The sequence below is a fragment of the Gorilla gorilla genome, chromosome 11 (assembly GCF_029281585.2).
Source record: "Gorilla gorilla gorilla isolate KB3781 chromosome 11, NHGRI_mGorGor1-v2.1_pri, whole genome shotgun sequence".
Taxonomy (NCBI): Eukaryota; Metazoa; Chordata; class Mammalia; order Primates; family Hominidae; genus Gorilla; species Gorilla gorilla.
The window spans coordinates 61,095,782-61,114,597 of record NC_073235.2 but is presented as its reverse complement, the minus strand read 5'-3'; the positions used below and the strand labels follow the sequence as shown (position 1 = coordinate 61,114,597).

The window sequence follows — 18,816 nt, the reverse complement described above, 5'->3', positions numbered from 1 at the left end:
CTCTGTAGATTAAGTAAAATGAATATGTGTAGACAGCTCACTATAATTTACTATTATTGAAACTGGAATTCAAATAATTATGTTCTATAATTGGTATTAGAAATAATTTTTTCAGGGCTGGGTGTGGTGGCTCACACCCGTAATCCCAGCACTTTGGGAGGCTGAGGCGGGCAGATCACGAGGTCAAGAGATCGAGAACATCCTGGCCAACATGGTGAAAACCCGTCTCTACTAAAAATACAAAAATTAGCCGTGCATGGTGGCAGGCGCCTGTAGTCCCAGCTACTCGGGAGGCTGAGGCAGAAGAATCGCTTGAAGCCGGGAGGCGGAAGTTGCAGTGAGCCAAGAGCGTGCCACTGTACTCCAGCCTGGTGACAGAGCAAAACTCCGTCTCAAAAAAAATAAAAAAATAAAAATAAATAAAAAATAATTTTTTCAGAAGCATTTCCACTGATTAATTTTTAATAACATTACTTCCCCTTCCAAATAATGGAAAACACTGATACGCCACTGCATTATTTATCCAACCAATACTTTCTATTTGCAATTCCACAAACATATTAGTTTAGCTATTATTACAGTGATTCCATGTGATTAAAAATCTTTATATTCATGGCATTAGAAATAAACATAAATTTATCTTTCAAAGATCGATTCTTTATCTCCTCAAAAGTTTTCTTTACATGCCATGATTATTCTGAAATGAACATTTTAGAGTATATATATATATTTCTGTAGTTTGTATCATTTAAATTATGATCACCAAATACCCAAGTCCCTGAATGTAGTACAAAACATTGCTTATCAATTAGCAGGCTATTAGTCCTTTGAAATCAAGAACACTTTGCTTCTTGAGAACACTGCAGTATTTCTAGAAAAAAATCACTGAGAGTCTAGGCCTAAAAAATAGACATTATATATATTTCCCCCCCAAGACATAAAGTCTAATTTTACCTGCATTGTCAGAGAAACAGACTGTTTAAACCAGAGGAAATGAGTCCTCTTAGGGTTAAATATGGAGACAATAATTTATGTGCTGGCTTCCTTCCTCCAGTCTCCTCTTTACTCTCTTACAAGCAGAGATTTCTGCATAGCTGTTCTATACACACGGGGGAATATGGAAGTCCTCAGAACTATTTATTTTCTAAGATTTCCTTGGGAGGTAGAATTTCATAAATGATTCCTACATCATTTTGCTGCATACTTTTCAGAGGCATTTCAGAAAATATCTAAGTCAAGCACACTTCTTGGATAGATGAATGAAAAAGAGGTGGTTTCTCCACTAAGAATTTCTTTGAGCTCAAAAACCAAGTTCAATATAAATTCTCCAGGCAAAATTATTCAATCACAAAAATCTCAAAAAGGCTTAAATTTTCTTAGAAGACATAAAAAAGATACTAATTTTACTATGTAAGAATGTTAAACAGTTTTGTAAATTAAAAAAAACCAAAATGAAATAAAAAGAAGTGACAAAATGGAAAAAATACTTGAGAAGCATATTACGAGGTGCTAGCTTATCTCTAGTAAAAAAAAGCTTTCACGAATTATAAAAATAGACAAAAGACTTGAACTTGTAGTTTCACAAAATGAAATAAAGTCGTTGATGAACAGATTAAATCTTCAACCTCAGTCATAACTCAATAGAAGCCCTTAAAAACAATGAGGTACAGCTTTTTACCTATCAGATTGGCAAAGATGAAAAACTTGGAATATGCAGCACTAGTGCAGTGTAGACAAGGTATAGACAAACAGGCACTCAAACTACTGGCAGAAATATAAATCCGTGTGTAACCTTCTTAGAAGGCAATTCTAAGTAATATCTCTCAAAGTAAAAATACACACATATTTTGATGCAGCAATTGTACTGGATCCCAGTTACCCTAGTACTTATGTGAAATATGCAGGAAGAACAATGTATATACTACATCATCTCTAATAGCTAAACATAACAAACAACCTAACTGTCCATTAGTAGGAAAATGACAAATAAATTATGATATATCTATAAAAAATGGGTCCCATGCATCTATTAAGAATGAGGTAGAGCTCTTAAGACATAGTTAGTGAAAAGAACAAAGTATAGAAGATCCATATGATAGAATTCCATCAGTAGAAAACACAATGTGTGTGCAGATTTGCATGGATTGCATATATTTGTAAATGCAAAGAAACATTCTAAAAGTCACATCAACTGTGATGGGACTGGGTGAGGGTAAAAGGCTTTCACTTATTTCAATATTTTCCCATATAGTTTTAATTTTTACCATTCTGTACATGTTACTTTTAAAATATAATTTAAAACACTAAAGTTAAATTGCATTTTATTTAAAATAACCAAATCTTTACACCATGTAGGAAACCCTCCACGAAAAACCCTGAAGTTGGAACAGCTGTATTAGGGACCCGGTGCCTTTCTGCTTTAATAGGAGTGGCATGTAAAAGTGATTTATAAGCGCTTTGTGCATTCACCGTTAAAATGCCAAAATCAAGTAGGGGATAAAATTCATAGTCTAGTCTATACTACCAAAGCATTTCTAAAGAAAAAATTTAAACATTTAAACAGATATTCTGATACCACATTTTAACATAACTTTAGGGTATGTTTAGGGGTAGGCCTGGCTGGTAAAAAATATTTCATTAAAAAAAATTAGTCAACTGCTTAGAATTCCAACTAATACTTATGAAATGCAAAAAAAGCACATTTTAAACCCTAATATTTAGTGGGAAAATATTACAAAAGAGTTATATCCATGGCAAAAGGATTCTATTGATATAAATGTATATAATTGCATGTATTAAGAATTACAGAACCTGAAAGACAAGTTAACCTTAAGTTTATAGTTTAAATTCTGAGATTAAAAACATGAATGAGCCTTTTCCACCTTTTCATTCTTTGTTTCAACTTAAGTTACACAGAAGATTTCCTCACTGGGTTTTATGTAGCACTGTCACCTTGTACGCACCTGTCAGGCTGTCTGGCCTGGGTGGAACCATCCTCTCATAAATGTCATACTGCTGCTGTCCGAATTGCTCCATGTCATGAACAGTCCTTTGCAGTGAAGGTCCCAGATGCTGTGGTACGGCGGTCATCCCTGAGCGTTTGGGGGATGACGACCCCACCTGGCCTTGGGATGGGGAAGCTACTCGAGTCTGTGCATCCGTCAGGGTCAGTGGGGACCCCACTCTGGCGGTGGTTTGGTACTGAGGGGTTGGTCCGTTGGGATTGGAGGTCTGCCGGGAGGTGACTGACCCAATCCGCCGTATAGCTGTTGGGGAGGCGGGTCTCTGTGAGTACGGAGAGGCTGCCCGCGCAGCAGGTAATGTGGTGGAGGAATATGCACTGGGGTTCAGAGGTCTGGGGTCGGTCACTGATGGAGAGCCAAATCCACTACCCAGAGAAGTTCTCAGCGACCCCCTTGAAGGAGACACGCCTGTGCTGATAACATAAGAAGGAGACTGTGCTCTAGATGGAACTGAACTAACTCTTCTCATGGCCCGATTGGCTACTGATGGCTGATGAAAGGGGGGGAAAAAAGAGAATGGGTTTATCCAGGGTTTTGTGTTCATTGCCATTACAAAAGAAATACACATAGCTCACTACAGAATGTGAATCCACTATTTTAGGCATCTAAGATTCTTTTCCTTTTTATGCTTTGAGCCAGACATTAATTTTTCCTCACGGTGCTTTAGTTGTTTTACTTTTTTTTTTTTTTTGGTGGTTTAAACCAAATGCTAAAATTAACCTGTAAAAAGAGATCTGAAGACATTTAATACTCCTTTTTTATCTTTACATTTTTAACTATTGCCTATGCGTTTTTCACAGCACATAAAATGTTTTCTTCTAAGTGTTACATGTAATTCATGAGCGTGAAGGGGCACCAGAACAATGTACTTACTTCATTCCCTATGAGGCAAAGTTTGGCCAAGGCAATGCATTTATGTAAAACAAAAATTTGAATATAATTTGAATATATCAGTCTAAATGTAGCTAGTGGAATATTTATCATTGTTTTTCTTTATGGGTTGGTCCCATTAACAAAAGGAACATGTTCTTTCATTGTGGAATAAATGAACATTTGGATCAAGTGTGGGTCTGGCGCTCTCCACTGTGAATTTACTTCGGGGAACAGCTTGGCTACACAGGTGCTCTAGGCAAATTTGTTGATTCCTTTAGATCAAGCATAGCTTCTCTTTAGATCAAGCATAGCTTCTCACTTTAGCCATTTCTTTTTACCTCTTCTGATCTATGAGTTCTTAGCTTTAGTTGGTGGATTTAAAGAGATGCAAAAAAAAGGCACCCCCAAATCTATTCCAGCAGGAGGAATGGTCAAAGCCTCTTTTGGGTTCTTGGCCTAGACAGCTGGAAAAGACCAGGATGGAAAGTGAACATTTCTGCCATTGCTGATCCTACTCTGAATCTGTTGATTCCTGCAATTACAGCAGGTGCTGGACACTGTTTTTCATGCTGTGCAACAATAAAAAGGAATGGTTAGGCTGGAGAAGGGGCCCAAGGGGAACATGTATGGGAAAAAGGAGAGCCAACTGAGAAATAAAGACATTAGGGCTCCAGGTTAGAAGATTAGGACCAGGCTGCTCTGTTACCTCCTTAGTGGCTGCTAGAGTCTAGTTGTCATCAACCCACATCCACTTTTAGCTGGGGAGGTAAGGAAAGAAGCAGGGATCAGATGAGGGCTTTGTATACCCTTAGAGGTCATATGAGGATGTCTGCTCTGCCTCCAGGTGTCGCATGCAACTGGGCTGGCTGAAACACTTGCAGTGAGAACTCACTGTGTGTTCAAGTTCAACAATTTTGGGAAGGCAATAGCAGTGGAGAAGACATGGGGAGGAAAGAGGATGGTAAACAAACAACAAGGCAAAAAAGATGGGGTTTAAAAATTAGTAGACAGCTGGAAAGTTAACAAGCATGATTAGGGCTGGGTGTGGTGGCTGACACCTATAATCCCTACACATTGGGAGACTGAGGAGGGAGGATTGCTTGAGGCCAGGAGCTTGACACCAGCCAGGGCAACATAGTGAGGCCCAGCCTCTACAAAAAACAAACAAACAAAAAAATTAGCTGGGCATGGTGGCATGTGCCTGCAGTCTTAGCTACTCCAGGAGGCTGAGTCAGGAAGATCGCTTGAGCCCAGGGGATTGAGGCTATAGTGAGCTATGATTTTGCCATACTGTACTCCAGCCTGGGTGACAGAGTGAGACCTTGTCTCTATTAATTAAGAACAACAACAAAAAAAGCATGATTGGGTGGTAATAGTGGCAACAAAATGCAAAGAAAATCCCACATGACTTGCAACTACCAAAATGAAGTGATAAGTTGGTCCAGACAACTAGAAAATGTGTTGCCTAGACTACATGCAAATTAAGTCTCAGATGCCCCCTTGCAAACAATTCTTTAGCTCTAGTGAGAAAATCAACTTACTCTTAAAGAAAAAAGTGTTTACATGATCATTACTAAGGGCAATAAAATTTATACAGATATAAGGTAACTGCTGTTGAAAAGTGTGATTTCAGACCTGCTGACACAGAAATTCACCTAAGCGGATGAACTCCCATTAGCATTTAGTCCAGAGCTTCTCAAACTTTTCCACCAAAGCATCCCCAACAGCAAAAGAATAAATATATAATCTGAGGACTTGGGGTGCAGCCTGAAGTTGCTTGCCACATGCACAAGATTTCCCATTTTAGCTTGAAAAATTCATATGTTATATTTGTGTTTAATACAAACATGTTTTAAATGACTCTGAAATTTCTCCTGAATTGCTGAGCAAAAGTGCCAAAGTTGTATTATGTTTCTCTGTGGGCGTTGGGAACCGTGACCCATTGCTGTGTACCTGTAGAGCTTCCTGTATTGCAGTATAAGCAGCACAGTGTCCTCCTAACTTATTTGATTATCTTGCTACTTTTCAGCTCCAAAGAAAGCATTGGGGTTTTGGGGTCCTGGCACAGATAGTTATCCTCACTGGTAACCACCATGCAGGACTCCTATTGCCTCTCTGAATCCTGGGACATGCTGGTGGACTGATGTGAATACAGTGGTAATGAGAAAGGAGCTGAAGAGTTTTTATAAATATACATGCAATATATATTTTTTGCTATCAAGTTAGAGAACCCTAACTTAACAGAATGGATATGTTTCTATACAATAACTTTCTTTAAGCAGGAATAGCTGTATTCTATCTAGTAAAAGAAAAGAAATGTAGTTTTAGAGAATAATTCCAGTGATGATGGTAATAACATTTGGTTAGAATGGGCAAATCCCATTTTATGCAGGTGTGGGTATAGCACCCTGCCCTCTAGAGCTTTTTATAGCATATTTTAGCCCTAGTATTTTTAGGAACTCATAACCCCTCAGGGACCAAAACATTCCATTCAACTCTCTTATATTCCCCTTAGACTCTTCTCCTCATGCCAAACTTGTTGTTTCCAGAAGAATTACTCTACTGTATCCAGGAACTCATCAGAATTCATCAATGGGAGCTAACTCATAGAAACAAACATATTTAACATTGTATCTCAAATAGAATAAAATGATTTTACTATTTTACCCATTCTATAAAAATTGTACACATTGATTTCTAATAAGAAATACCTATAACAGATATTCAACTAGGAGTGTGTTTCTTTTTTTTTCCTTTTTTTGTTTTTTGTTTTGAGACGGAGTCTCGCTCTGTCGCCCAGGCTGGAGTGCAGTGGTGCGATCTTGGCTCACCGCAAGCTCTGCCTCCTGGGCTCAAGTGATTCTCCTGCCTCAGCCTCCCGAGTTGCTGAGATTACAGGCGCCCGCCACCACGCCCGGCTAATTTTTGTATTTTTAGTAGAGACGGGGTTTCACCATGTTGGGCAGGCTGGTCTTGAACTCCTGACCTCAGGTGATCCACCTGCCTCGGCCTCCCAAAATGCTGGGATTACAGGCATGAGCCACTGTGCCCGGCCGGAAGGTATTTCTTTGCAGAGATCTTGATGTGTTTGGCTTACCTGAACCAGTGTTTGTCCTTCAGCTCTTGAATTCCTCACCACATGGTTGTTAGTTGATCCTATGAATGAATGCTGCTGTCTGTTGTCTGCCTTGCTCACGTTCTGGCTGTTGTGGAAACTCCCTGCTTCCTGGTATCCACTGTCAGAATAAGAATTCATTTGTGTTGAACTTCTTGAGTTACCCAATGATCCTGTAAGAATGAAACCAAGAAATATCTTTATTATACACACTTCTGACACTCACTTTCAAGAATAAAATCTTAAAAGCAAATCCAGTACTTAAAAGATAACACAACAGACCCTCACTTTCATGGAGAGATGTCTGTTCTGGTGAATAGAGGGTTCCTTGTTCTGGCTCTGTCCTGATGAGATAGTTGTTGGGCTGGACAGCGTCAGAAACTCTAGGTTTGCTTACACCAGTATTTGGCACATCTGTAAAAAGAAAAGTTTAATCAGCTAAATATAATAACATTACATAAAAACTTGCTAAAAAAGGTTCAGATGTTTGTCAACAGCATCTTAGAATCTATATGCTAATACAAGGCTATTATTTTCAGCTTACACAGCACATCTGACTCTTAACTATATGAATGTGTTCCATATACTTATACTTCATTAATATATTTTGCTGAATTTCATAAATGTTGTTTGTTGTGATTGTAAGTCTCAATATTAAATCGAAATCTGAAAACTGATCCTGTTCCCCTTGGAAAACTGACCTCTCAGACACCTTCCTCCAAGGGATTAAAAGACTGAGAATGGAGACCAAGTATTTCAAGAAGGGTCCTCCATCTTCCAAACAATTAAAAATGAAAACTTAAACAACGTTCATATTATTGAGCTTGGTGATGAAGCCTCTGAAGGTAGAACACATTTTATGTTATATTTCATGTCACTTACAGTCAAAGGAACTCTATACAAAGTTTTAGAATTGCAAGCAATGAAAATTTTCTTGTTCATCTGCTTATTTTATTCCTTTAGCCTTTTTTAAAGGAATATGGGCAAGTCTAACCTAATCATTGTTTCTTCCAGCCAAACTCATCTCTTCCATTATCTGCTTTAATTTAACAGTACCATTTGCCATCCTGGACTTGAAAAAAACAAACCCCATTCAAACTTCTGTTTTTTATGCCGTAAACTTAGGTGGTGTAGATCATGCTGCCTTTTCCCAATTCCATTCCCGTATGTCCTTCTTTCTCTAATATCTTCAAAATGTATTTTCCCATTTTCTGATGGACTTCAATACAAGCCATTCCTTCCTCACATTTAACCCTTATATTATTAACAAACTTTTTTTCAGAAATGCTACTTCACTCTCACTTCAAAGATAATTAAGTTCTTATCACATCCTGAGTTTAACATACAATCCTAAGGATTTAAATGTCTACCTCCTTTCCTCCCTCCCCGTCTCCCTCTGGGCCCTATTACATGCCAGGCCCTATGCAGTTATGAGAGAAGGTAAGGGGTGTGCGTGTGCGTGTGTGTGTCTGTCTGGGGGAATGGAGCTTAGGAAAATCTTCCTAAAGGAAGTAACATCTAAGTAGCATCCATTTACCACAGGAGGCCAGCTTTCTCTTTCTGTATAGCACTTATCACCATTTCTCCCCACTAGAATATAAGCTCCACGAGAACAGACAGACTTTTATCTGGTTTGTTATATCCTCAGTGTCTAGGATGGTGCAGAGTACTCAGTAGGTGCTCAGTAAATATTTGTTGAACAAGCAAATTCCCAGTAACAACAGCAGCTTCCTTTTACTGAGTGCTGACTCATGCTTGGCATTGCATTGTGGCTTTACCTTACTGTGTTCAATGAAGTTTGGCTATGTAAAGCAAACTTCTTAGGGACTGCTGATTAAGCTGCTTTAGAAGGTGAATACAAGGTTTAAGGGAGAAGTGGGAAATCCCACTGCATTCTAAACCTTTAACTTGATGTCAGATTCAATTCAAGGTTTTGTTTCCTAGCCTCTGGAAAGATTAGCTGACATTCTTAGTATAGGTTTTTAACGACCTGTCTCCTGTTATATTATTTGACAGAATGCTTCTGCATGGTAGAATTCTGTGACAGTTCTGATTGCTTCAGTTTGGAATTTCAACAAAGATTAAAGATTGTATATGGTTTCCCTGGTACATGTTGAAACATGAGCTGAGTCACTGTCAGGCTGACAATACCAGAAAGTGCTCTGCTTCACTTGTACATCTTCTATCATGAGTTTTCCAGAGTTCTAAACATTCTTATACAGTAATTCTCAAAGGAGTTTTGCTAAGGACTAAGTAAAATACCAAGGAATTGGAATAGCTGGGAATAGCTGCACAGGTGCTGGCCTGAAATCAGAGCTATGCAGCAGTCAACCTTTGTTCCATCAGGGACGGAAACCCTGGGAAAGCAAATACGAACTAGCAAGAAACTACAGATAAAAAGTACCACTGTGGTAGCCTCAAGGCTTCACATACATGGAAAAATGTTCTGTCTTGGAAAAGAAAAAGATGTTCAGATAGTTCTCAGCTTTAGTTAAATATAAGGTAAAATCTAGGACACCAATATATTAAAGCTTTTGGCTTAGAAACACTAGGTGGCATGTAGTGTCAGGGTCTCAACATTTTTCACCATGGAAACCAAAACCATTAGAATTTTATGTAAGCTGCCCACCCACTTTTTAAAAAAAGCTATTCAGAGCTTAAAAAAAAAAAAACAGAAAAAGAGAAACATACCCTAAAAATTGTAGCTCAGCAATTGTGTCTTTTCACTCAATGAAACATATTCTCAGAAACCATGTAACAATCTTGCTCATTTAAACTCTTCCTTATGAGAAGCTATTTAAAATAAATAACCTTAGAGAAAGCACAAATCATGAGATATGTGATTCCATACTGGTTGCCCTAATAAAACTTCACAAAATTAGTATCTCAAACAATACAAAATTATTCCAAAAGTAATATAACAGCCATATTCCTTTTAAATATTATGACCTGTGTTTCATATATTTTTTAATGCAACGCCCTAGAAAACAGAATCTAGAAAAGGACACTGAGATGCTAACTAGAACACTAAAATACAAAATTCTCAGGTACCCAGGATCTAATTTGAAAATCTAAGTAACTGGGTTTAAAGGATAGGACTTAGGTTTTGTGACCTATCTTTAAGTAAATATAAAACTAAGAGTTAATAAAAGATTTATTTAATATGAACTTCAGTATAAAGCAATCAACTTCTATACTATAAATAAGGTCTTCAGTTATTTTTTCTTTTTTTTGAGACAGAGTCTCTACAGGCTGGAATGCAGTGGCATGATCTTGGCTCACTGCAATCTCTGCCTCCTGGGCTCAAGTGATTCTCGTGCCTCAGCCTCCTGAGTAGCTGGGATTACAGATGTGTTCCACCATGCCTGGCTAATTTCTGTATTTTTAGTAAAGATGGGGTTTCACCATGTTGGCCAGGCTGGCCTCAAACTCCTGACCCTAAGTGATCCGCCCATCTTGGCCTCCCAAAGTGCTGGGATTACAGGCGTGAGCCATTGTGCTCGGCCATTCAGTTATTTTTCTGTTTCCTTAGTAGAGACCAATGATAATGAAGAATAGCTGCAGAGATCAAAGTATCCTGAAATCTATTCTGATTTATGAAAAGAAATTTAAATGGTTTTCAAAATAGTTTTGCTATTTTCTTTGAAAACTTGTGATCCACAAATTATATACATGCATAAACCTATATATGCACAGACATCTTATCTCAGGTAAACAGAAGACACATCTAATTTTACTGGATAAAGTATTCCTCACTGTAGTACGGTAAGGTTCACATTTACCAATTATGTATTATTTAAACAATCTTACTTTAAGATGAATGAATTTTAAAAACCTCTGCTATGTGGAATGAAAGATACTAGTCAAATTCACTACAGAAGAGGTATATAGTGTGCAAATAACCATTTCATGATGAATGCTGTAACCTATAAAAAGTTGGAATATTAAAATTTAGCACAATTAGAATAAGAAATCAAGAGACATTTTTATAAGTAAAAATGGCAAACAGCATGTGAATGTTACTTCTTTAATCAGTGTACTGAAGAACATGCGTTCGTTTAAAAAAAAAATTCACAAACATGTTTTCTGGGACACCAGAAATATACTATGGGGAACTTTCAAACATCAAATTAGCATCTTTGAAAATGTATGTCTAAAAATACAGAAATTGAACAAGCTTCAAGGTAGAATGAAATCTCCATTTGTGCCTAAGACTGCAAAATTATTGGAATCATGGACTTTCTTGTCTATTACATTTCATTTGAGTGCTCTAATATTTAAAACTATAGAAAAAGTGTTACATTGCATCTATAAAAAATACTAGTGGGTAAGGGCTATGAAAATCTGGTATATTATCCACCTCATTAAGCTCATGGTAAAAGATGGAATACAAAGTGAGATATTTTATCTTTTTTATAATGTACATCCCCAAATATACAGTGTGTGCATGAAGATATGCTTAGTAAAAGAGTCTAAGGCCTCTTTAATGAACCTGAAATTATTAAAATGGTTCTGCTTTGTTAGTCTATGTCTTGCTGTACGAAACAGGGTCTGTAGTGTGTGTAAAATCACCATGGAAACAGGAACCCAGAGATCAGTAAGGAGATTTTTAGTATAGACAACCCTGTGACTAGTCTTTCCTAGTCCAGCACACTGGAACCTCATGACAGGTTCTCCTTGTTTGAGTCTGTTCTGAGTTGCTATGGTGTTTAGGGGTTTGCCCTTACATAAAAGACAGTGTAGTGTGAGTTTTGGCAGGACTCTTGGGACAGCAATAGCACCCGAGATTAAGGCAGATGATACTCTCCTTGAAGGTTTCTTCCAACTCTCTGGCTTGTGAGCTGAGGTTAGGCTGTCATACCCAGAGGGGCAACATTTTGTGGAAAAAATGAGTAGAAACTGTTGTGTTACATGGACTCAACTTCCTCTCTGGTCATGGGGCTCTCCTTTCCTGTAGGATCACAGGCTTACGAACGAGTCTACTTTCCACAGAGGTGCAGAAATCGTCCAGTGCCTCCTACGGCAAAAAAGCAAAGCCAAATTCTGGAAGAGAACATAGGTGGTGGCACCAAAAAGATTTCTCCTCTTTAGTACCTTCTGTGACATACAAGATTTATTTCTACAGCAGGTATGCTTATCATCAGAGGGAATGAGGTCACTGGGAAACGTTGTTTCAGAGTGAGAAATGTTGTTTCGGGGTGACGGAAACATGAAGCACCAACAGTATTCCTTCCTCCACAGGAGAAAATACAAGTTGACAGATATTTTAAGAATATTACACATACTTGGAGTTTGTTGATTCAGATATAAGCTACTATATACATAGGACATCATTTAAAAGTTCGATTTCAATGGAAGTAAAGACATAAGGAAAGGCAGAAAGACCATGTTTCTTGAAACGATTTCTGGTCTGGTTCTTGAGGGTTTCTAGATTCTTGGGTCTTGTGCATATTTATATTATCTTATCAATATTAATCAGGCAATGGCTCTAAAAATTTTACCTGTCTAAAAAGTGTTGTATAAAAAGGCCTTGGAAAATGGAAACCATTAATGAAGTATCTTCTACTTCACTTTAAACTCTGCTTTAAGCATCAACTAGTCTGTCTTGAAATTCACTGTAAAGCTTGACTGCCTGGATTCGAATCTATAGTATAAGCAAATTTTGTGAATGCATAAACTGGTATCGTAGTGATTTCCACAATGACTAAACTAAAAGAGATCTCCTGGTCATATATAAATTCTGTCCAAGAATATAAAACCATTAAAAATAAATTTTACAAAAAATAAACTGAAGACAAATTTCCACAAATAGTCATATAAAAATGAGTGTTAAGTATTTTTAGTATGGATACTAATTAAAATACAGATGTCACAGCTACCATAAAAATTTATACTTTATACCTATAAAAGGAAAACAAGAAAAAAACCAAGAAATTAAGAATTATAAATACAAAATGAAATGAACAAGACATAAATTGCCCAATACTGAGTTTAACAGGCTTCATAAATGGCTGAGGGGCTCTTGCTTCCTATCTAGGAAAGCTGAAAAAGGGATAAGTAAGGGATTTGTTGTGATGTAAAAAGTCAGCTTATGGAAAATACAATTAAGTGCTCAAAAATCACTCTAAAATATTTTTCAAAGACACTTTTTATTCTCTTTGGGAAAAAAAATTACCAAATATAGAAATGGGAATATCTGTCAGTGGGAGATACAAAATAAGATTCCTTTTGTTAAAAACCAAAAAAACCTTCTTAAAAACACAAACCTATAAAGGATGATATTCACTATCAAAAAGAAAGACACGATTCTTTTGAAATAAGATCTTCTATATTTTTCCACTAGTTAATTATTATTTTTTTTTTTTGGTAAAATATACTAAGATAAAGCCACATGCAGACTAACTTTGTCATAAGAATGAAATGTGAAATTATAGAGGGTGGCTTTCAGATGTTTCCCAAAGCAACAGTCGTAAATTGAGGATCGAAGGCTCTGTGTTTTGAGGCGGTGGTAATAGAAAAAGAAGGGTTTTCAGACTTGACAATTTCTATTTTATTTTAGATAGTAGCACATTTCTTCACATATCACTAAAAGCATGAGAAAGTTTAAATATTTGGCATGTTTATATCAAACATAAAATATTAAAGGCTAAAACTGGATTCTTGATTTTCATATAATGTGCTTCTGGGGATCTGTTCATATATCATGCATAAGTGGCTTTGGAATATTTAGATGTTATGTTTGCTAGGGCAAAATCTAATATTCTTATTTGGTGGTGGCCCATGATAAACATATTGAGACATCTATCGTTCTAAACTTGAAAGGCTGATCTTCTGTATAATATAGGTAATTTGTTCGATAAAAATTCATTTAATAAAATCCCAAATATGTGGAAACTACAAATTAAGTAATATCCACTGGCTGGGAAACTCATGCATCCATTTCATAGTTGGTTTCTTCATATCATTTATGTCAGGGCTGACCTTCAGAATATGGTCAAAATTTTGCTGGCTTTACCATGTCACTCCAGCACACCATTTTTGCCTTGATATTTCAAAACTTTTGTTTAAAGCATTTGTATTTAATTTTTTTGTAATTAAAGTTTTAAACATATATAAAAGTTCTACTTTATGCATACTTTTTTTCCATTATCTTTTTCCTTTGTTATAGAATTTCAAAACAAATCTCTCACATCGGATCATTTCAACTCTAAATACTTCCATTTGTATCTCTATAAAATAAGGACTTCATAAAACCATAATTATTCCATAATGCCATATAGTGTGTTCAAATTCAAATTTTTCAGATGTCTTGGAAATGTGTTTCTTCAGTTGGCTTGTACTCGTCAAGCTGAAATAAGGTTTCCTGATTGCATTTGAGTATAACTGATTTAAGTCCCTCAATTTAGAAAGGGGCACCCATTCCTTCATTTTCATGTTTTTGATGAACTGAGGAAACTGCAGCAATACACTTTTAAGTTGTTCCACATCCTGAATTTATCTGATGGTTTTCTCATGTCATTTACTTATTCCTCTAAATACACTATTTCTTTAAGCAGAAGGTTATAGCTAAAAGCTTTCAGGTCAAGCCTTTGTGGGTAGCATACTTTATGAATGGTGCCATGTACATCACACCTTTCACGTTACAACTTTCGGGGTTGCTAAGATCTATCAGGCAATGCAGGTAGTGGCAGCCTAATCCTCTGTCAAGTTTACCACCAATCTGTCTCCTAATGCGATGGTTCTCAACCTTGGTTGTACAATGCAATCACCTGGGTTGAAAATTGGGTGGAATTTTAACACTATTGCTGTCCAAGTCCCACACTCAGAGATTCCAATTCAATCAGTCTAAGCTGTATTCTGAATAATGGAATTTTAAAAAACTCCCAGGGTGATTCTACTGTGCAGCTAGGGTTGGGAACTTAAGAGGTCTTAGCATCCATTGACAATCTTTGCTTGAATTATTTCATTAGGGCTTGCAAACTAGTGATTTTTCTAATTTTGTTATTCTTTCTACATTTATCAGCAGGAATTCTTTTGGAATATTTTACATAATAGCTAGGATTATTTACTTATCCTGAAATATGAACAGGACAGGCAGGATAAAATTTTAATTCTTCTCTTTAATGACTAGGTTTTAGAATAAAGCAGTGGTTCTCAAACTGTGCACACTGGAGTCACCTGGGGACTCGTTAAACCCCACTGACGCCTGGTTCCCAACTCAGACTTTCGAACTAAATTGTGTGGGGGTGATGCCTGGGCGTCAAGATTTTAGTAGCTCCGCAGGTGACTCTGAAGTACAGCAGTGTGTAGGAACCTCTGGAGTGAGATGTTGGCACCCACAATTATATCCAGGGGTGATTTTTTAAAAGTTTGTTTTTTGCTTGATTTGGTAGTGGTTGTTGCATTTTTCATGATAGAAAAATGTATCTGATCATTTTGAGCCGGCTATGAAGACAGAAGAAAGCCAAGCTGACAGGAAACAGTATGATACTTTTACTATATTCTAAGGTCATGCTGATCTCCAATCTCCATGAGAACGAGTTAATTAGCATGATGGTCCGGGGTATGCTCAAGTTTCCATGGAGTGTTATGATTTAATGAATAGTTAATAATGATATTTAAAAATTATCTTACTTTGTTCAATCTGTTCCTGTTTTATGATATAGAGAAATTTGAAACAAATGTTTTTGTTAAAGCCTAGTAACTTATTAAAATTTTAAATAATCATGAAGATTTACATTCCTGTACTCTGGTAACATAGTAAGTGTAGATAGGACTACCAGGTGCCATCAGTAGGAGCATACATTGTTAAGCTTTCTGGTGGGCAAACTGACAATATTTGTCAAAATTAAAATGTATATACCCTTGTCCAGGAAGTTTCAGTTACAGAAATCCTATCAGAGACACTCATATATGTGCAGAAAGAATCTTCCCATTGTCTGTCAAAGTACAAAACTGGAAAAAAACAAAATGTTCACTGATAAGAAACTGGTTATATAAATTTTCAAATGATGAATACTATTTAGCCATTAAAAAGAAATAGGGCTTTATATACTGACATAGAAACACATCCATTACTTTGTAATGTTAGGGGAAAAACTTAAAAGTCACAGAATAACATAGAGTGTATCTTCATTTGTGTTAAACCAAAACAAACAACTCAAATGTGTGTGGATACTTAGACATACATACAAACACAGTTAACAGTCTGGGGTGTTTCATTATTCCAGATTTTTTCCTATACGTTATGTGTGTGTGTGTGCAGTTGTGTAGGTGTGTTGGTCATGGTATGGGAACATGTTGGAATGAAGGAAATTTCTACCTTTCACTCAGATTCTTCCAGACTGTTTTTTTTTTTTAAAGAAGCGTATCTTATTTTCATCTTAAAACAGTAAGTTAAGAAGAGCTTTTATAGTGGCAATCAGGAAGCTATAGCACTGCAGTTGGTAAGAAGGCAGTCATGACTGTGTGGCTAAATGGGCCTGTAGAAAATAAGGGAGAGAAACTTGTACTCTACAGCTGATTTTAAAAGAAATTCTTATCATCCTTATATTTAGATGAAACAGGAAGAAATATATGATAAAGTTTTGTCATTTGTAAAGTTTATGGCTATAATAAATGACGGCATCCAAAATCCTCAATAATAGTCCTTTATACATGATTGCTGATCTAATATTTTGTTTATGAACATGTACAATACAACACTCACTTCCTACTGTATCTCCTTTATAAATTCAGTACCTTTCTACTGAGGCATAAAGTGTTTCAATTTAAGTCAACTTCTTATCTCATGATGTGCTGATGAATTTTTGTGTTGTAAATTACTTGCACCAGATGGAGGAAAAGAGAAAAGATAAATTGACTTAGGACTACTTTCTCATTTATCTTCGGTATTGATGTTTTATTTTTATTTTTTAAAGCTCATCCCAGTGGAAGAAACTTGTATCTATACATTTTAGAAACAAAATTTAAATACATAAACAAAATGCACAGCCTAGCTCCTACAGTCTTAAATCTAGTAGTAAACATTAACTAATGCCAGTATTTCACACAGTAATGATTTAAATGAATAGTATGTTAAAATCATACCACTTCAATACCTGTTATACAATAAATGAATGTAGCACTGTGAAGTTATAGAATCAGTTTTAAACTTCCTATTTTACTATGGTCTTTTTTCTTCCCTTCCATATTTACTGTCAAACATCAAAACTCCTAACTGCACAGAATTGTTACTATTTTCTCTCCTGTTCATCCGAATCTATTAACCCCTCAGTGCCTTCTGAGTCAACCAGAAAATTTCTCTCACTTGTTGTTTTGGTAGAGATTCCAATCTTTTTTGGCCTCTAATTTCTTACCCATGAGCACCAATTCTTTATCACCTACGTAACATCCATCAATTTCTCGAACACTTTCTTTTTCTAGGAACACAGCAGTGTTAAAAAGAATGAGCTTGGCTGGCTGGCTGGTGGGGACAGAGCAGCACATTCCAGCCCTGTAAGATGGACTGCTCCTGGTCTAATGTGCTATGAAGAGCTGGGGCGGAGGGAGGCTGGATTCTGAGGCCGATTCTCCTCCCCTGCATTTTACACAGATCTACTCAAGTTGGCAACCACCTAAACTCTAGTCATTTTTTTTTCTCGCAAACAGAAAAACTGTGATATTGTGACTTGCAGCAAAATTCACTTCATGGAATGTGACTGGGGGACCTAAGTAACAATCAATGACTGTTTTGACAAAAAAACTTCAATCCATGGCTTCAACCTATAGATTCTTTCTGATGGGTAGCATATACTGTGTGTAGCTATTTTTATTATTGAGTTGGTGTTTTTCTTTAAAAAGAGGTACATTCAAAGGATTTAAAGAAAAAGATTCTGTATAGCATTTTCGCTCATGAAGAATTATGATTATATATGCTTCTCACTTTCATCACCCTTTACCTATTATTCTAGTATATATTTTCTGTTATTTTGATGTTTATTTTTTATTGTATTATATATGTTCTTACAAGTTACCTCAAATTTTGATGGCACACAGAGATTGTATATTTTGAGATGTGAAGCAGTGAACAATGGAAAAACTGACACACTAATATTATGGAAACAGAAGGGAGCGCTAACATAACATTCCCTCGGAAATGTTTCAGCAGAGTACACAAGGTTATAAGACATGCAAGAAAAGACAAAGCTGAAACATAAATAAACTGCTCCTCATAAAAAAACACAAAAGATGTGCATTTATATTTTTAGAATGCAAATATGTAACACTGGTAAGCTAGAGGGTACAGAATAATGAAGAGAAAGGGCAAAAGTCAAGGTAATAATAAAGCATAAATGCTCCAAAACAACTTTATTACTTCTAGGGAAGAAGTTTAAAGACCTGAGAAGATAAAAATGTTTGGCAGAATGGGCAGCTCTTCCTTGTTCTTTGGGTAGTATCTCTCTCAGCTCCCATACTTCAGAAACTTGGGCTTTTTGTTTTCAAATGTCCTACCCTCCTTAACTTCTGCCTCCCGCCCCTCAACAATAAACACACAAACAAGCAAGCTAGAGTCTCCTGAATCGAATGAAATGAAAGTGAAATGAAAATCTCTTCTGCCTAGGGCATCCTAAGCTCTTCCTTAGAAAATGATGCTGCAGTAGGTTAGCTATTTAAAAATCCAATTCAAACGCTGGTTCCAGTTTACCACATTTCAACAGAATATAACATCCTGAAAACACCTGAGTAGGCAGGGATCGCTCCTAAGCAGTGATCAAACCATTGCAGCTCTAACAATCCACCTATTGCTGAAAGGCTTTTAAAGAG

General features: G+C 36.5%; 1 protein-coding gene across 6 annotated transcripts in view; it reads right to left on the bottom strand.

The window, feature by feature from the left end:
* Positions 1-18,816, bottom strand: part of PKP4 (plakophilin 4) — a 224,596-nt gene that overhangs the window by 53,019 nt on the left and 152,761 nt on the right. For 4 of the 6 annotated variants that reach the window (XM_031008474.3, XM_055380205.2, XM_063694857.1 and 1 more), the window contains 3 exons: positions 7,294-7,425; positions 6,994-7,184; positions 2,964-3,513 (listed from right to left, as the gene is read on the bottom strand). In XM_031008474.3, the coding sequence (XP_030864334.1) occupies positions 2,964-3,513; positions 6,994-7,184; positions 7,294-7,425 (873 nt within the window). The remainder of the gene's footprint in view (positions 1-2,963; positions 3,514-6,993; positions 7,185-7,293; positions 7,426-18,816) is intronic. The other 2 variants (XM_063694858.1, XM_063694859.1) reach the window with 1 other exon arrangement.